Source organism: Xiphias gladius, chromosome 21 (assembly GCF_016859285.1).
Source record: "Xiphias gladius isolate SHS-SW01 ecotype Sanya breed wild chromosome 21, ASM1685928v1, whole genome shotgun sequence".
Taxonomy (NCBI): Eukaryota; Metazoa; Chordata; class Actinopteri; order Istiophoriformes; family Xiphiidae; genus Xiphias; species Xiphias gladius.
In genome coordinates, this window is record NC_053420.1 from 16,721,819 (window position 1) to 16,740,645 (window position 18,827).

The following is an 18,827-nucleotide window of genomic DNA, read 5'->3' on the forward strand; positions in this document are numbered from 1 at the left end:
AATTTTACAAAAGTTAACTAGTCTCACTTTAAAGCCCAGACAGAAAAGATAACAGACGATCAAACCATCATTGCAATATTTACCCAGAAAAATAAAAGAAAGAAAAAAAAACTGTGATGAATAGAAACATAAATGGCAAATTTCTTTTTTCCAGAAAAAATGTTTTAATAAATGTTTTCAATACACAGAAATATAATTCCACAAAAAAGTCTTTTTGAGATACAGCACATAAATAACCAAGTAATTCAGCTGGGATCCAAATGAGACTTTAATATTGTAATGTCAAATTAATGTGAATAGTTTACTGCTGTTGAGGCAAAATACAGATCCTGTGGTCTAGTGAAGATCTTTATGTATCAAAATGTGGTTGTAATCACATTGAAATTCGTCTTCTTCGGTCTAGTTGCTGAGTTTAATCGTTTGCCTGAAGGTTTTTTTTTTAGCTGCTTAACCTGAGCAGGTGAGGAAAATGATCCTGTTTGACCACATTTAGCCCATCCTAACATGAATTCAGGCAGCTGCCTAAAGTGTCTGCAGCTTCCAGCGCAGAGCTCTTTGGCCTGCTAGTATGACAAAAAAATGTGCTTGGACTTACATCAATGTGGTTAAGACTGCATTCTGTACTCAGGAAAAGGATTTGCATTTTACCAGAGAACAAGTTTGACTGTGGCTTGTCGTACCACTTATACAATCATGAATTAAATTGTAGCTTCATGTTTTTTTTCACATCTTAATACTTATTGATAGTGTATGTGTAATATAACAAGTGTTATGTGTGTTGTAGCCTGCCTCGAGATAAAATATATTAGTTTACTTTTATATAAACTGTTTTGTTTTTTTTAATGTAAGGGTTAATGTGATTGAGAAACAGTATACTGATTGAGACTTACAAAAATTCAAATAATTCTTGCAGTAAGTCTGTTGCATAAATATATTTGGTGCATTTGAAGAGTTTATTGAGTGCAAAATTATCAAGTATAAAAGAGGAATAGGAGGGTCTTCAGAAAGCATGATATATTATAAAAAATAACCATATTTCATTGTTGCTCTAATGGAAAACAGATGTGCGACATTCATGTGCTAGAGTCTTGAATGCACATGCGCAGTCTCCCATCTCTTTAAACCTGGACTTGTGACACTTTTCCATGGGTTGCAGTTTATCGCCGGTAACAAGGCCAGTGTTAGTGCTGGCTAGAAACCAGGCTCAGATGGCAAGATTTGCAAAGCATCTTCCCATCCAAAGGATAGCAGCCGTGCTCATTTGGTTCAGGAGAGAGCTGGATGACACAGACCTGCAGACAAAATTAAAAACTGATTGACTGGTGGTGATTAAAGTGTGTCTGTGTGCTTGCATACTTGTCAGTGTGTCCATACGGTGCATTGTTTGCACACAGAATGCCTACCTCACATCTGTAGCAGTTCTCATGGTAGGAGCGTCCCAGACATTCAACAGTGTAACTGTCAGTACCATCCTCTTTTGGAATAATTAGATGGTTACAGGCGCTACACTTTGGAGCATACTTCCTTTATGGACAAAATTGTAGAGGAAAGAAAATGTTAGCCAAGGCAACTTTATTTGTATAGCACCTTTGAATGAAGATAAACATTAGAATCACATTTAAAAGCACTATCAAAAGGAAATAAAAATCAATTAAAATAGAATAAAATTAGATGTAAAATCTCTTAGGTTGTTTTTGTAAAGTTGTCTTGTAATGCTTGCCGTCGTTTTCAACTCTCGTACCTGTAGTAGTCCTGGAGGCAATACACTTCTCCAACTTCTCCCTGAGCAAAAGCTTGCTCTCCAATTTGCTGTTTACATGTTGTACAGGTGAAACAAGAAAGATGGTATGCTCGCTCCAGTGCACGGATCACATGGTCTGTGATAACCTCCCCACATGCCCAACAAAGTTCCAGACTGGCCTAAGAGACAGAAATAAATGATTATTAGGAGACATTTCTGTATTAGAAGATGATACCAACATTTCCCACTATTTAGCCGCCTTAATAAACAACACCTTTACCGCATATGGAGATTGCTGGACATTTTCCAAAACATATCATAGTGTTGACATTTTTTAATTCTGTTTTTCCCACTTTCCAAGCTGCCACTGGCTTCCATTAATTTTTGCAGAGAATAAAACTCAACTTGCAGAGACCTGAAACTTGGTTGAGACAGCTAATCCATAACAATGAACGTCATAACTACCTTTGTTTTTACATTTCAGTCAGACCTGAATTCAGTCTCCAGTTGCAATACACCATGAACAATGACACACCACTGACTCTGATAACAAGGGGCAAGATGTTAACAGCGATGGATGAATTTCAAGCAAATTTCAAGTCTGTGCAAGTTGATTTTGATGCTGGAATGAATTTAAGAGAAACCAGCGGGGGTCAGGAAGGCCCTAAACTACAGCAGTCTTTGGAAAACAGTTAGATTTCATATAAAAAATACATAATTTGAAGAAAATGAGCATGCAAAAACATTGGTATGGTCCTTTAGATTTGCATGTGTAATTGCAGCTTTGATAACATCCTGTAGTGGAAGCTGTATTGACTTGGACCTACCTGGTAGCAGTCTTCACAGAGTGGGATTCCTGCCTTGTTGTAGTACTGTTTACCGGCCAGGGGAATGTGACAAGATCTACACTGGAAGCAACTGTCATGGTAAGTCCTGTTCAAGGCCTCTATCGCAGGTTCAGAAAGAGCCACGGGCTTCCGACAGAAGCCGCACACCTCTGCGTTGTACGCAAACATCAAATGTCAGAGCAGGTTATGAGAATATGTGTGTTGTCAAAGCAGAACAGTTTGGAGCCTGATTGGTAAATGTGTAAATACAGAGCGTGTTACCTGTACTCTCCCAGCTTGAGTCTTGGCCGTTTTTATGGTTCCCATGGGAGTGTTCATCTTGGTTTAACCCACTAGATGGTGTGCTTGTCTCCACCTTGAATGCAAAGCACTTTGTTAATGTAAAACTAAACTTTAAACTGAGATAACCGAGACAGGTTCACATTTGACTCTGGTCTCATATCGTGAACCACACAACTGAACAATGCTTGGTTTACACGGGTTTTGTTTGAGGCTGGAAGGAGAGAGGGGTAAGAGTAGCTCTGGGGTTTACAGGTTGAAACATAAAAATCATCCAAGAAAATCAAGACTGTGGTGAATCGATTTACATATAAATATAAATTTCGTACTGTGTTTGGCTTTTCAGGGCATTTAAGTTTTTATTCTGCTTTTGTCGCCATTTTTAAACAACTTGCTCCAAAAATTTCACTATTCGTTTTTGCTCCTTTGATTAAGAGAAGCTTAATACAGATACAGATTCTGATTCAGATACTCACATGTTTAAAAAATGCAGTCACATTTATTTTGCTCCTAAAAAACCTAAAATTGTCATGTCATCACAGTTGAGTCAGCTCCTCATTTCAAGCTCTACTAGCCTTAAGACTTTTCTAAGTTTGAAACACAGTGTCACATCGGTTTTTACGTTCTCTGTGTTTAACATTACAATCACAAATATGGGAAAACTGCACCTCTCGATGCTCTAAAGCCTTCAATTTTTCCTAAACCGGAAAGAAGTTGAAAAAAAATTGTTTTCTAATCGAAAATTAACTTTAAAGTTTGGGGGTTTACAAAAATTCCATAATCTACAAAGAATGGAAAACATATGGGTACATACAGTAAGATAGGGACTTAGTCAAGAAAGGATAGCTCTAGTCTACATATTCAGACTCAGCCCCTTTCATGATCTGTGCTTTCATTGTGTCTGCATAGAGACTGGGTTGAAATGATGGGGGGAAAAAAGTTTCTTATGAAGATATCAACAGTTTTGAAAGTGCTCCGTTTGTGAAGGAAAAATGTGTACAGCTCATAAAGTCCTTCTGATCATTTATCCCTATCTAAAAAAAAGCCTTTTCTTTCCTTCATAATGTGTTTTTCAGATGATTCTTTACAACAACTGCAGAACATAATACAATATCTGTAAAAGTTGTGGAAAGATGTAGTCCTTCACTGTGGGAAAAAATTACTTGTCTCCCTCATGAGGAATTTATTGAGGGAAACTGGGATCAAGTGTTTAAAACAGTAAATTCAATCAGTAGTAAACAGGAAGATATGGGTGTTGAAAATGTTGCAGATTTTCAGTGACATTGTGAGAGAGGTCGGCATACCTCTCTGTTGTAAACTGGCTGCTGGCCTGGGGTCAGAGGGTGTGAGAGAGGTGTCTGGGCAGGAGGAGGTGGCGGAAGGGCTGATTCTTCGGGGAGCACTGCTCCCAGAGACGAAGGCATTGCAGCAGCAGCAGGAGGAGGAGGAGGAGGAAGAGGTGGGGGGAGGTCTGTTTGGCAAGAAAAAGACTTCTTTCAAGTCACTTTGTAGTAACATACACAGAAAAATAGTCTAAGTAGTTTCTAGTAATCACTGAAATTTCCTGAAATTTCCTGAAATTCAGGAAATTCAGGAGAAGATTTATGTGAAACCCAACAATAGATATACAAATATATATACAGATACATATGTATATATATTGTATGCATACAGATACCACCACCCCAGAAAATAGGAAAAACAAGTTAAAAAAAAATAAGGGGAGAAACTGAAGCTTAGGAGGTTATGTCATCTAAGCGTGTGTCACTAAAATGACAACTTCTCTGCATGTTTCTAAAACAGGAAGCCAAATGTGATCAAATTCAGCAGCTGTGCTTCGCAGATAAGACTATATCGTTTCCAACCTGATAGCATAAATACTTCCTGAACCCAGGGAGTGTTAGAAGAGGGTTATGAATTTTTCCAGTTTAAAGTACTGGAAAAGAAAAAGTACGACACCAGTTTAGCATTTCATTCCTGTAACAAGGCCGCAGCCAAGATGGACAAAAAAAGGGATCAAAATTGATGCCGCATAATCAGAAATATCTGGGGGGTTTTTCCCCAGGCAATGTTCTTCCTTGTCAAAACCTGGCGCCTACATTACCAACAACGCAACTAATGTACCCTCGAGAAGCTAGCCTCAAGCAGAGATGGGGAGCAGGCTAAAGAGGTCTGGAAGCTCATTTCTTTCTAACTCCACACCCCCAGATTTCAAACTTTTAGTCTTCAGCCCCATGCTATTGATTCCCTCCGGAGCCACCAAAGGCTTTATACTTAACTTTTTTCACATATTCAGTAGTAATCGCCAACACCTGTCAACAGATTGTGATGCATAAAATCAGTGGAGTTCAGACGTCTTGCAAGAAAGGCCTTGATGGCATCAGCTACATGTAAGGTAATCTCAGGTTTGTCCAGTGTACTAATTTGCGTTGAATCCAAGAATTAAAAAAGGGTTTTGTCATGAATACCTGCACGACCTCTGTCATCTTCTTGCAGCTGTCCTCTGCTGGGTCCAGGTTGGGCGGGTTTGGGACTCTGAGGGTCTGAAGCTCGGGTCAGGGCCCCCACGTGAGTCCGGTCTTTGCTGTCTATGCTGCCGTAAGACTCAGTCGGTGAGTGGCCCTCTTTCCTGTGTCTGGGGGCGGGGATGCTGTCACTTGGGCCGACTCGTACAGCAGTGTGCTGCTTGTCTCTAGCGGGGGCACTGTGAGCTTGGAGGGCAGGCTGCTGCTGTGTCACAGTGGCCCGGTAAGGAGATGCCAGAGTGATAAACACAGAGGACACCATCCTTTTTGGTGGAGCTGCTGATGCCATGACTGCATATAATCCACATACAGTCTAAGAGGAGGACAGGACAACGATTATTAGGACTCAAGACAGGTTGCAACATTTGCTGTTTTATAGACCTGTTTAAAAGGACCATCATAGAACAGAAACATAGAAACACACTGAGAATCTTGCATGATCTTCTTTTGCAAAACCTGAGTATAAGATGAAAAGATTTGAATAGTGAACATTTTATCTCCAACATCTCAACCAGATTTAACCTAAGTATACACACCCTCTCAGTCAACTATGTGGGAGTGCTCACTCTCACTTTGGAGAGGTAAATTCACACACTCACAGCTCTCTTTACCCATAATGAATGGTTTTAGAAGCAGAAGGCACAAATTTGAATCATCTGTTTCCTTTAAACCCACTCACAGTGGCTGTAAGCTGCCATTACATACCTGGGAGAAAATGTGGTTTGAAGACAGCTCTCTCTCTTCTCTTCTCCTTCTTTTCTCCTTCCCTGTTCTGCGTCTCGAGACTTTTGGTTTGTTTTCCCTCCTACAAGCTGCCACAGTGAGAAGACTTTACTCCGGCAGAGAGAGACGACTATCTGCAGAAGGCCACTCCTTTTCCTTCGGTACCTCCCTCCCCGGCTCTCTCGTCCGTCAACCCCTCCTCCTCCTCTGGCTGAATGACAATACCACCTCCCTCCCAACCGTAAAAGGTGAACAGTTAATCTCGGGCAAAGTGCAGTAAAAAACATGACACATTCATCCACTATGAAAACTTGGCAGGCACGTACACACACACACACACAGTGGCATGCATGCACAATGACACACTCACACTAAGTCATGCAAAAGTTGTGCAATCTAACCAACCAAGTACACACACAGACTTTCAACAAATGCATTATACAGTACCATAAAGTTTCTCCTAAGGTTTTCACCCTTAAATAGACAAGCGTAGACACACAGCCACCTCCCACTTCTTTATCTCTTTGAATGCCAGCAGGATGCGACTGTACCTGCCTTTTTCAGCAACTCTTTATCTCAAACTGCCCCTTTTCTCTCTCCTGTGCAGCTCTGCCTTATTGTTCTGTCAGCTTTTATTTTTCCTACCTCCCTCATTGAGTCTGCCTCCTTTTTTCTTCTCCCTCTTTCCTTCTTCCCTTCCCCCACCACATTATATCACTTTAGCCTTGACTCACTATCAGCGTCCCATGGCATTGCTTGCATTTGTGCCTCAGCGACGTCCAGAGCAGAGCGCACTGTATGATTATATGTGGTGGACTTCATCAGACTCTCCTGATGAAGCTAATGTGTTCAGCTGTGCAGGAGCAGCAACATTACAGTGCAATGAATCAGGGCATTGTGCAAGAGGAGATGTTGGTATATTAAGAGGGGTGGGGGGCGGGGGCGGGGGGCGCAATGAGTGATGTCTGTGAGGGCTATGAAAAAGCTGCTTTGTTGTGTTTGCTGCTCTCCACCAGAATGAGTCAAAGCAATATCAGGTCTGCTGATCAGCAAATGTTGTGGTTAATTTCTGGAGCAAAACCTTGTGAGGTCTACTCCCTTCCTAAGAGTCGAAGAGGAGGATGACGTGAGAAACTAAATCTTGAGTAAAACTTTCCTGATCGACATGGAAGACGAGCAGGGCAGGACTGCGCGAGAGACAGGGTTAACAGGAGACGGAGATGAGGAGAGTGATGGGGGTCTCTGTTGTTCCAGCTCTGTGGAAAGGAATGCTGCAGTGATGTCACAGCTGCAGGAGGGAGCATGCCCACTGATGACACAATCCCCAGACCTCCACGCTCCGCCCCAACAGCCAAAATCCTCATTAAACCCTCTGAACCTCTTCACTGCTTCTAACAGCATGACTCTACAATTTCACTCAACAACATCACATCATATTTCTTTACTTTAATCCTCAGTTTTGGTGCATGTGCAGGTAAACAGCAGAGTGTGAATTAAATGAATGAAGGGAAATGAACAGGAAGAAACACAGTCGATAGGAACAACAACATGTTCACAATTACAGTTGATGTTGATTTCCCAACTGTAAACATCTGCAGGGGTGGGAAAACTATGACTCAGAGAGAAGTACTGAAAAAGAAAACTTTTTGTTGAAAATTACTCTAGTAAAAGCACAAGAGTAGCTTTCTTTTTCGAGAATGCTTTGAGTAAAAGTTAAAGGGGGAATTCGGCAAAAAGGCCGGGGGAGATGTGAGAGAGAGATTAAAAAGAAAAGGGCAAAAATCCAAGTAACAGAAGCCAAAAAAATTTGTCTTTTAGTCCCTAGTAAGGGTAAAGCTACAAAAACGGGGATCTTACCTTTCCCATGGTGCAACTTGATAGTGTCTTTCATCAGACCCACCCCCCAACTACAGTACATGCTCCCCACACATCCAGTTTGTAATGCAGGATTTCTGTCCCTCCAGAGGATATTTTCACAGGCTGAGTAGTACTTCTCGTGATGAGTGAAATGATCTTGTAAAATTGGTGGGGTGCCCCTTTAATTAGTGACATATGGTCACCATCAATGGTCCAGTGTCTCATCTCATATCTCGATGATAACCATTTTTAAATGAACACACCATACTGATCAATTCCTCTGCTATTCATCAGTGCTTTTCTAGTATTATTCAGAAAGAAGCATTTATCTGATCTGATATCTAATCGAAAGCTAACCTAAAAAAAGGTGCATCGAAAAGCTTCTCATTTCCAGCAATGAGAACTTTGAAGTTCTCATTGAAAAGTTGTTACTTTTTACCCTGGACCATACTGGAGACATACTGTATAAGTTTTAGAGCTTAGTATTTTGACAAGCCCTCATCTTCTGCTGGTGCAGTCCTCGTCTTTTCCCACTGCGTACCTCTTATCAGCTTTCTGCTGATCTGCATTCCACTCTACTGACATTTTAAAACTAACCTTTAATTCAGTTTACCACTCCTTTGTCATGTACTGTATTTGTCTTCCATTACATGAAGTATAGCAACATGTATATGAGCCACGTTGTAGCAAAGTAAAATCTTCCCAGCCCAGAGTGAGTTGGATCTTCTAGTTAATACCAGAAACAAAACAGCAGCTGCGATACGGTGCAATGTTACAAATTCCCAAGTCTTTTCCCTTCTGTTTAAAACAGCTGTGAGATTCAGTAACAGTCAGTACACAATAAAAAGTGAGGCCACAATAATCCTTTTATTAATGGTAATATTGAATATTAGTGTATATTAACATTTGAGGTAGTCATTGGTATTGAGGTAGACTTCAGTTACACCATCAACTGTCATCTGATGATGTTTTCCTCCTTTGTGCGTTCCCTTGTTTTGTGACCCGAGCTCTATTCATATTTGCTCAGGGTTGTTTCCCCCTCTTCCTAAAAATGAAGCTTGACAATTAAATGTCACCTGATTTTTTCACATCTCTCAATATTACTAACAAGTTTTTGAGTGGAAGAGCTTATTCATACAGACCTTCAACACAGCCTGCAGGAGGTCCTGGGAGGGTAGCAGACAGGCTGCTTCACCCAAGAAAGTGACAAAGACGTGGAGGACATCAAACCAGTCGCCCACTGTCAGCATGAGCACAAGTAAGGCTCCCAGTCGCAGCACTACAGTGTGCAAGAGAGCCTCTGCTCCAGTATGCCGCTGCTGATCCTCTGCATAAAATGAAAAACAAAAAGTTAGACAATAATGCTCAAAGCTCTTGTGCTTGCTTGTTTTCAGAGATGTGTGTTGTGTTGTTGATGTCATTTGTAAGGTTTTGTCTCATATGTTTTGTTTTTAAAGTAGTTACTTTTAAGGTCTTTACTATTGTTGTGGCACTAAGTCTTTCATTATGTTGTCGGCTGTGTCCTGACTTGTGTCTCTTTTGTAATCTGTGCATGGAGAACGAAACAAGTTTTAATCTAAAAGTTTTTAAATCTCCAGCAGTCTTCTTAGAGGACCATTTTCATTTCCCACACAGCTGCCCCAACCATCACCTTGAATATAGACCACTAGCATTGTGTAGCAGAGTGTCAGTGGAGTCCAAAACTTTAGAGCATCCTTCTGGGACAGGAAGTGGTCATAAACCGTGGCAGTGGAAGCCAAATTTGCTAGAGCAAAAGCCAGGACAACCACTCTTTGCAGGGAAGCCAGTATTGTGTGTCCGGAGGTCAGGAGGGTGATGCATTTCCCACAGTAGCGCTCTTTGCTATGCAGTGGGTAGAGTCTGGCCACATGGCTCCACAGACTGTGGCTGACACTTGCCAGTGCCCAGCCGAGAGCAGCTGCCAGAAACAAGCTGAGGGAGCTGTGTGGAGCCCCCTGATGGAGGAAGACCAGAGTACAGGTCAAGCAGCAACCCAGGGAAAACTGGCACTGGATCAGGAGGAGGTCCAGGCCTAGGCTTCTGCCATTGGCATCCTGAGTTAAGACAAATTCAGGAGCGTGGATGAAAATGGGTCAGACAAATGATAGTGGGATTTATGTGTTGAACACAAGAAGAAACACTGACAGTACAACACAGGAATAGATAGCTCTGTTTGTCTGTTTGAGGGACTCACCATTCCTGCTGACGACCAGGCAGAAACAGCTCTGAGAGAAAACTCCAGCACTATGAGAGAGGAAACCCTCGAGCCCACCAAAGACAAGAGGAGCGTCAGGGACCAGAACTGGAGCGCTGTCCTCCAGTTCCCTCTCAGAGGATTGATGGGTGAGGATGACCTCCGTTTACTTTCAGTTTCAGAATCACTGTATGAAGAGGAAATGAGAGAATAACTCTACTGCTCTTAAAAGTTCATTACATTTTCTCTCTCTTTTTTTTCAAGAATAAACTCACCTGCATGTTTGAATGAAGTGGTAAACTCTCATCAGGTTGCACAGCACTGATATTCCACATGCACCCACAAGACCTTTGACAAAAACGCCACAACCAAAAATAAGTATGTAAAGAAGCTACTTTACATGGGAGAAGTATTAGGAATTTAGAGAAAATAAAACAGAAGTTTTTAATTACCACCGGGAAGAAAAACATGTAAACTCACCTCGAAGAAAACAATCAATTGGGTTTGGATCAAAAGGCGTCCATTCAGAAGTTCCCAGGATCCAAGAGAAGGGGAGAAACATTTTTATGTTTTCACAAGGAGACACACAAAAAGCACTATGGTCTCTCATTCATGCTGCCATAATCTCAAACCTGTTCAGAAATGACAGCCAAGAACAAGTCAGTTTATGCTAAATTCCTGTGAGCCAAACCTTTGGGAACGATTTCAGTTTGCCTGTATATCTTTCTGCTGATCAGGTCTGAGTACGCTCCAAGCTCAGCTTCCAAAGGTCAAATGTGATTTGACTTTGGTTGTCCGTCTCACCATTTCCTGATGAAAGAGGCTGAAGGTCCTCTCAAAAAAGATGATTGGGTTTACAGAACAATCAGACACCTTTTAGCTGGGTCAGAGTAAAATCACACTTTGCTTACAATGCCTCTGAGATAGCATGTGTTTCAAAGATGCAGCTCTTGTGCCCCTGAGGATACAAAAAACAAAACAAAAAACGTATTCAATGCATTTCATACAAAAAATTACTTTATTATTATTATTATTATTATGATTATTATCAACTGCTGTTCAAAGGCTTGAAGTACCCGTAGGTTAAACTTCTGTAAATAAAAATTTCAAATCAAATGGCATTCTTGGCTTTAGGTGCCAGTAGTTCATACGTCAGTAAATAAGAACATTCCCAACAGATGTCTTCTGTTACGTATAATAGACAAGGCACCAAGAGTTATGTATTGAACTGTGATAGAGTACAGTAGTCACGCTGGATAATTAACATGGGATACACAGTTTCTGTTTTAATAATCCAGACTTGTTCTTCAAGTCATCGGCACTTCATTGATTTACTTGCAGCCCATGTGCGAGTCATGTCTCTCATTTCTGATCGACCCCAAGAGATAGCTTGTAAATTCATCATTTGAGGTATTTTAAGTTAAAACCTGATAGTTCATCAACAACTTCATATATTTGAGACTTTTGATAGGACTTCCTCAAAATGTCTGTCAGAGTCTGTGCAACATCTTCTGTGGGGTGTCTGAATATTCATCCACCTTCCTTGCTTCCTGGGACAAAACGAGTCTCACTTAGAGGAATAGTCTGACACTTTGGGAAACGTGCTTATTAGCTTTCTGACGGAGAATTAGAAGAGAAGATCGATACAACACTCGTGTCTCTACGGTTAATATGAAACTACAGCACAAAGACTGGAGGCAGAGGGACACAGCTAGCTGGCTCTGACTACTGTACAGACATTAGAGTGGTATCGATCTTCTCATCTAACTCTCAGCAAGACAGCAAATAAGCGTATTTTCTAAAATGTCAAACTTTTTCTTTAAATTCAGTGATCCATTAATTGATAGAGCACTTTGACAGCTACAGTATAACTGAGTCCAGTCATTATAAGCAGGTTTTGGGATGTTTTAGCTCCTTCCCTGGCCCTGGTTGTCCTTCACTGCCCGATGCCTCATCAGATCCCAGAACAGCATGCTGAGCACTGTGTGTGGGGCCAAGCGCAGGAAGACAGGGCCCATGCCTTTGTACAAACCCAACAGGCCCTCAGCTTGGCACACCTTCAGCATACAGTCTGAAAATCCATGGTACAGACGTCCCTTGAATGGAGAAAAGGAAAACAATCTCCAGAGCTGATTCCTACAGTCCTACAGTCTTTTACGCCGTTACTGAGTGCAAGAAAAAAATTTGATGAAAGGAGATTATTGAAACTCACCCTACGAAACTCATCCACCGGCTGGTTGTAGAGCCTCGTACTAATGACGTCAAATGGTGTCATGGTTATAGCCACAGCGACTCCACTGATCATGGCAGCTATCAAAGCCGTGAGCCAGCTGTTTGGACTGAACCACTGCAAAGAAAGAAAGAAAGACACTAATGGTTGACTGGAGTTTGACTTATGTCTGACGGCAACTGTTAGGTTATATGTGCTGTAAAGGTGTCAGCTGTTCATCACGTCTACCTGGGAATGCGACAGCCAGTCCTTGGCCGAGGTGAAGGTTGCCAGTTGAGCAGCTGATCCCACCATGACGCGAGGCACAGCCCCATTCACACCCCTCCAAAGACCAATTAAACCTTCTCTTCTATAGATAGTCAGAAACGCATCAGAGACTCCCTGAAATGAAACAAAAAAACTGAAAAGTGAATTTGAAGTAGCTAACAACACTGTGTATGTTTTTCTATTATGTGGTGGTCGTATCTATTAATAGAAATGTGTTTCTTCCTTTGTGTGAGCAATTTGCTGGAGGAAAAAAAAAAAAAAAAAAAAAACTTTTTCATGCATATAACCTTTACATACCAGTGTAAAGTAGTCTGCTTACATTGGAAGTTTAAAGGTGTATTGGTGTATTGAGCTTATTGTGTAAATGTGACAGCCTACGTGCATGACCGAATACAATCAGTCGGCCTGATTTTTGTTCTTGCAAATCGTGCTACAAATATACAGCGTGTAAATACCAAAATACAGAATCTATCAGTGGTGGAATGTCACTTAGTGCATTTACTCAAGTTCTGTACTTGGGTAAAGTACAAATACCTCCAAACTGTACAACTATTTCCATGTTATGCAGCGTTATACCTCTACTTCACTACATTTCAGAGGGTAATATTATACCTTTTAGCCAAAGACATTTATGTGATACCTATTGTTCCATAGTTACTTTGCAATTTAAAGACACTGAACACCAACACAGGTGTTTTAATGACCCTGTCCGAAAAGACCTCTGGTCAGGTATAAGATGGGTGGAGCTATGCTGGGAAATACAGCACATGATGTCACCAAGCTAACTGAAAACACCTGTAAAATAATACAGCTTCCAAGCTGAACAAACTTTAATGTTGATCGACTCTTTTCAGTTTTCAGTGTAGTCAACTCTGTATGTCGTCTGTATCATTTTTTAATATGATATGAATTTTTTAAACCCCAAAAGGCGATGTATTTCTAAGAATGTGTTGGAAGTAAAGCATAAAATGGCAATAAATAAACACATTTAAAAAACAAAACAAAACTGAAGACACTTATGTGGGACAATGGGAATGCTTGGGCTTTTAGATTTTGAATAAAAACTATATGATCACTGTATAAAATATGATGGATCAAAATCAATTAAACTACCAAACCTAGACCAGCTATAATATTAAAATACTGCTTGTACTTTAATGTATCAGTTGCAACAATTCAATCATATCTAAAAATATAACACTGAACGGGTCCTCTTCTTCATAATGAGCACATGAATAAAGGACTTATACTTGTAATGGGTACACTTAAACTGTGGTATTTCTACTTTTACTTATGTAAAGCATCTGTACACATACTATGAAATGATTCGAGGAAAGAAAGCAACTTATAATGTATTCATGTGCCTTATTTTGAACATGTCTGTCTTACCAGATGGTTATGCTGGTGACCTACTGCTATGGCTTCCACAGTTTGAGCTTGCAGATGGGTCTTCACCTATGAATAAAATGCAGCACACGGGTTATAATGTGCATTCAGTTTTATTCATCACACTGTAGTACTGTAGTGCTTATAATGAACACAAGTACAGCTAAAACCAGACTTGTCACTAAGTCAGATAACGTCAGATGTCAGGATGAGTTATGTAACAAATAAAGGTAGCTCTGCTAATGTTAACCAGGTATGAGTTACATAACATGTACTTTGCCAGGAACTGGTCAGACAGATTCTTGAGTCATTCTTTTGCACTAAGCCTTGACAATCGACATGCGGATTAGATGCATATCGTGCACAAAAACAAGAGGCCTCTCTGCTCCATCTCATACAGTGTTAATAAAATAACTCCATCCTTCATTCACTGCCAACAGCACACAGCAAGGAGCCTTACGATACTGTATATTTTTAGCGGCGGTAGGTAGGTTGAAGCAACGTGCAGGGTATATTTAGTGACCTAGATATAGACAAACATGTCATCACTCAATATTGTCTTTCCATAACAGAGCAAAAGGTTAGATGTTTTAAAATGTATTGACTGACAGCTGAGGCAGAAAAACAACAACACTACTCCTCTTGTATTAAAAGGGGACATGAAGAGGACGTTCATAAAAATGTGCAGTAAATCAAGTAACATTTGTGTTAAAAAAAAAAAACCAAACAAACAAACATGACGAGCGCTTTAAATCTTGCCTTGTTTTAAAGATGCACATTAAGTCTGCATCTGTTTTGAACAACAAAGTTGAGTGGGACCTGTTGTGGATGTCACGGGGACAGATGGAAATTAAATGATATATTAAGACATACATTGACTTAGCTTAAGACTATCTATTCAAAATGTCTTTAAATTAGATGTTATCTATGACTAGCCTGACTCTACCATTCACACCCATGTAATGTTACTTTGCCTCTCAAGCTCTCGTACTGGCTAAAAACAGATTTAAGACATTTGAGACGCCTTTGAAACGGAGTTGATGTGCTTTCAGGACTCTTGTTTGTGCTGACTTATGATGCTGTTGTTAAGGTCAAATGCAGATGGTTCATAATGTCAGTCTTGAAGTTGAGTTTTCCGGTTTTGTTTCTTTAATTGATTCCATTTTATTAGAAGCGTGACACCCCTCATTTGTTTTACCCAGTTTTTGTTGTTTTCCCTTTTTTCCCCCCTTTAACCGTCCTTAGCGTTCCCTTTAGTGGCTCAAAAACGATACTGTCATAGGGCAGCTTCATATTGCTTCACAATGCTGACCTGCCCATATGTAGATTGAAAGAGTTTTTGGTTGCTGTAACTTTTCCTCCTGTCCAATCTGGTCTTGAAAAGACAGTTTTCTAACATGATTTCAATACACGAAACAAATGGGTATCTTCCCAAGTTACAGTCTTTTTAGTACAAAATTCCTTCTTTGTTTTACAATTGGTCTACCTAAGCTCAGCAAGGAAACACAGTCCGGGGAAACATAAAGGGGGGATTTCATACTAAAAAGACCATACATTTTGGAAGATTTCTGCTTTGACTTGTATAACCCAGACTGCTGAAGCCTCATATCAGCTTAAACTCAACATTAAAATGCTTTGACAAAGATGTTGTCCCCCATCACTTGCACTGGAATTGTGTTATGAAAGGATCCTTTCAGTGCCAGAGGAAAGATTACAGCAACCAGTAACTATTTCAGTGTAATACGGACACGTGAGTATTATAAACTTATCCTTTAACGTAGAACTGTCCTACTCTACCTAATGAAGTATATCTAATGGTGACTAATGTGAATTAACTCTCTGTACAGGCTTTGTAGCGTACTACCTGTCACTAATTTGTCCACAAAAATGATGTCTGTGTTTTGTTGCTAAGGCGACCTGACTGGTTCAATTAAGGGTTTGTCCTCTTTTTGATCCAACGGGTGCAAACATGAGCTGGTTTCTGAACAAAGACGATGACGTGCTCCATTCAAACTGTCTGTTTGCATAAAAATAGTGTCAGGCTGAAGCCTTTTGTATAATATACCTGCTTCTTGCCTCAGAAGAAATTGATCCATAGTGGCTTTCTACATTAGCTCTCTGATCTTCTTTCAGCTTATGTCAGTGATTTGGCTGTTAATTAACTTATCTGGTTTTCTTTATCCTGTGTGTGTGTAAGGTTCAGTGTGCCAAGTGTAACCTAATCAGAGGAGATCCACTTTCAGTAGTACACGGGGTTTTAATTTCCTATTAGGTTTAGTCTTTGACTTCACACATACAGACAGATACTGTACAATACATACCACCATAACAACATAATGGCCTACATCTTGTACAATATTTGAGGGACATACTTTAAATATTCACAAGGACCAGGAGCATAAGAGCTGACTCCTGTTCACCGTAATACACAAACATCTACAGTATATATCCTGAATGCAATATAATGACGCAAACATCTCAAAGAGATTAGATGAATTTTTGGTATCACAAGATGTTTACCCTTGTGCAAAATGAGAAAAAAAAATTGCCACACAAACTTTTCTCTAACATTTTCTCTTTTCCTGCCAAATATTGTATAATTTTACCTTTTCAGGCCTCTAAAAACTATTAAAAATGATACACTCTGAAAGGGTAAAAATCACTCTTCGAATGAACTGCTCACAACTCACAGACATGCACCCTGTGATGAGGGGTCACAAGTAGAGATTGCCATGTTTTACAGGGTCACAGGCAAAAAACATAGTGAACAAAAAAAAAAAAAAAAAAGGCAGGAATTGTGTCTTCCAATTGGTGCTCATCCTCGAAAATACAAATCAGTTTAAAAAGGAGAAAAAGGTGGCATACCATTTAAGCAGTCAATGTCTGTGGAGCTTCATATTTTGTTAAAATATATTGACTGACGCTTTTCCTCCCTACTAATGTAGAGGATGCATTATAAAAAAAAGAGAAACTTCAGTAAACTTACCAGGTAGGCAGGAGAGGCAATGAAGGCACCCAGCGCCCCAGCCCCTGCCCCTGACAGCAGACTCCCCCCATGGAATGAGGTGATACCCAGAGCTTCACAATAGGAGTAGGAGCCCAGCCTCACACCGTTCATCACACCCTGGTAGATCAGCCCGACTGAGAGCCCCTTCTGCAGGCCCCGGAGCCCGTCTGTGCGGCCCACCACCCAGAGGGCCTGCAGGACTCCACGGTAGTGTCTCTGGTAGGATCCCCGTGCACGCAGCTCTCCCTGAAGCTGCAGACGAGTCTTCACAACCTCCAGGGGATTGGTGAACACACAGGCTGCGCAGCAGGCAAGAGCACCCAGGGCGAAGTCCAGAGGAGGCCAGACAGCTGGAGGGGGGGGCGAGGGGCCAAATACACCATGGGGGACTGCGGACACAGTGGACGCCATCCTTTGGGAAGGCTGGGCACCAAACACAGACTCTTTGGATGAAGTTTCCAGTAACTGGGCAGTGGTCATCCCTGAGAAATTATCTTCACAGTTTTTCCTGTTAGTCCTTGTAATGACTTGTCCCCCTTGTTTAAGTGTGTAGGGAACAGGGAGAGTGTATTGAACTTAGTACAGAACAGTGAAATACAAAACAAATGCTATCAGCCCTTGTTGATAACTAATTGAATAATTGTTTTGCATGCGTCTCACATTACACTGTGCCACTCCAGCGTCCTTCTGCTGAGACTTGCATTAGCTTCCTTGACTGTCAGTCTGTTTAAGAGGGGCACCGTCTGCAAGGAGAATACGGGAGTGTATTCATGTTTATGTAAACATTTTTGAATGATAAGGTTCAGATATATTTACAAAGGCTAAGCCCTACATATCAGGGCAGAGAATGCTTGTGCATCAAGAGGAAGAGTTCAAAGGAAGCCTGTTGTCCTCCAGGAAAATTTCAGGTTTAGCTCACATTACAGACATTTTAGAAACCTCACCAGTAGTTTAACTCTAAACTTACAGCAAACTGGAATTCAACACCACTATACCCAAAAATGCGGAAACAGATAGAAAACAGCTTGATTCAATATTAAATAAAAAATTAAAAGGATGCGTCCTAGAAAGCAATCTTAGACACAAGAATGATAGACATATCACTCACTCACACACTCTAGTCAAATTCACTCAAACCAACACACAACTACAAAAACATGCACAGTACAAGTACCAGTTCCAAACACGGTCAAATAGAAATCTCCTCTCACTTGCCTTTTCAACAGCTAAAAAATATCTCTCGAACTTGGTTACTTCATTCAGAAACTCACAGTGTTCAGTGATCCTGTGCTGCTCCATTCTTCCCCTCTCTCCCATCATTGTAAACATGTGTCCTCAGCACATTCATTGTCAAAGTCTCCTCCCACTGCCTCAGGTCACAGCCAATACATTTCCAGTCCCGTCTGCCATCTCACCATATCCCTGAGTCTGCACGAATCAAACAGCTCTGCTCTGAACTGCCCCTGCTCTGGGCCTATAGAAGCTCTCTGGGTAAAAGGTTATTGTTGGTGGGAGAGGGGGGTTGAGTGTCTGAGGGAAAGGGGAGTGAGGATCTAAATGCTGACTGAGATGGGTGTTGAAACAAGGTTAATGTGCTAAAGATATTGTGGATAATCTCAGAAACAAAACAAACCAGCCTGGGCTCTGTCATTACTTTATCACCATATAAATTTAATTATGTTTTTTAGCTAAATGATCGCCTTAAAGACATTTTGAGCAGAAAAAACTATTAAGTAAACAGGAAAATAA

The 18,827-nt window shown here is 40.8% G+C and overlaps 2 protein-coding genes across 9 annotated transcripts; both read right to left on the reverse strand.

Moving 5' to 3' along the window:
• Positions 1–825: 825 nt before the first annotated feature.
• Positions 826–6,899, reverse strand: fblim1 (filamin binding LIM protein 1). 2 transcript variants are annotated; one of them, XM_040116597.1, is made up of 9 exons: positions 6,564–6,899; positions 6,099–6,344; positions 5,337–5,706; positions 4,173–4,339; positions 2,851–2,944; positions 2,569–2,738; positions 1,742–1,920; positions 1,404–1,524; positions 826–1,292 (listed from the first exon to the last, which is right to left on the reverse strand). In XM_040116597.1, the coding sequence occupies exons 3-9, from the start codon at positions 5,680–5,682 to the stop codon at positions 1,182–1,184; spliced, it is 1,188 nt and encodes a 395-aa protein (XP_039972531.1). In that variant the 5' UTR covers positions 5,683–5,706; positions 6,099–6,344; positions 6,564–6,899; the 3' UTR covers positions 826–1,181. The 2 variants fall into 2 exon arrangements, with proteins under 2 accessions (XP_039972531.1, XP_039972530.1); XM_040116596.1 differs by having other exon boundaries at positions 6,099–6,348.
• A 1,933-nt stretch (positions 6,900–8,832) lies between these two features.
• On the reverse strand, positions 8,833–18,827 carry slc25a34 (solute carrier family 25 member 34). Of its 7 annotated transcripts, none has more exons than XM_040116389.1 (8): positions 18,350–18,827; positions 17,739–17,821; positions 17,058–17,501; positions 14,075–14,140; positions 12,647–12,799; positions 12,401–12,535; positions 10,669–12,284; positions 10,464–10,536 (listed from the first exon to the last, which is right to left on the reverse strand). In XM_040116389.1, exons 3-7 carry the CDS (start codon positions 17,487–17,489, stop codon positions 12,096–12,098), a joined length of 975 nt encoding a protein of 324 aa, XP_039972323.1. In that variant the 5' UTR covers positions 17,490–17,501; positions 17,739–17,821; positions 18,350–18,827; the 3' UTR covers positions 10,464–10,536; positions 10,669–12,095. The 7 variants fall into 7 exon arrangements, with proteins under 7 accessions (XP_039972322.1, XP_039972321.1, XP_039972325.1 ...); XM_040116386.1 differs by having other exon boundaries at positions 17,058–17,614; positions 18,350–18,825; XM_040116385.1 differs by having other exon boundaries at positions 17,058–17,821; positions 18,350–18,826.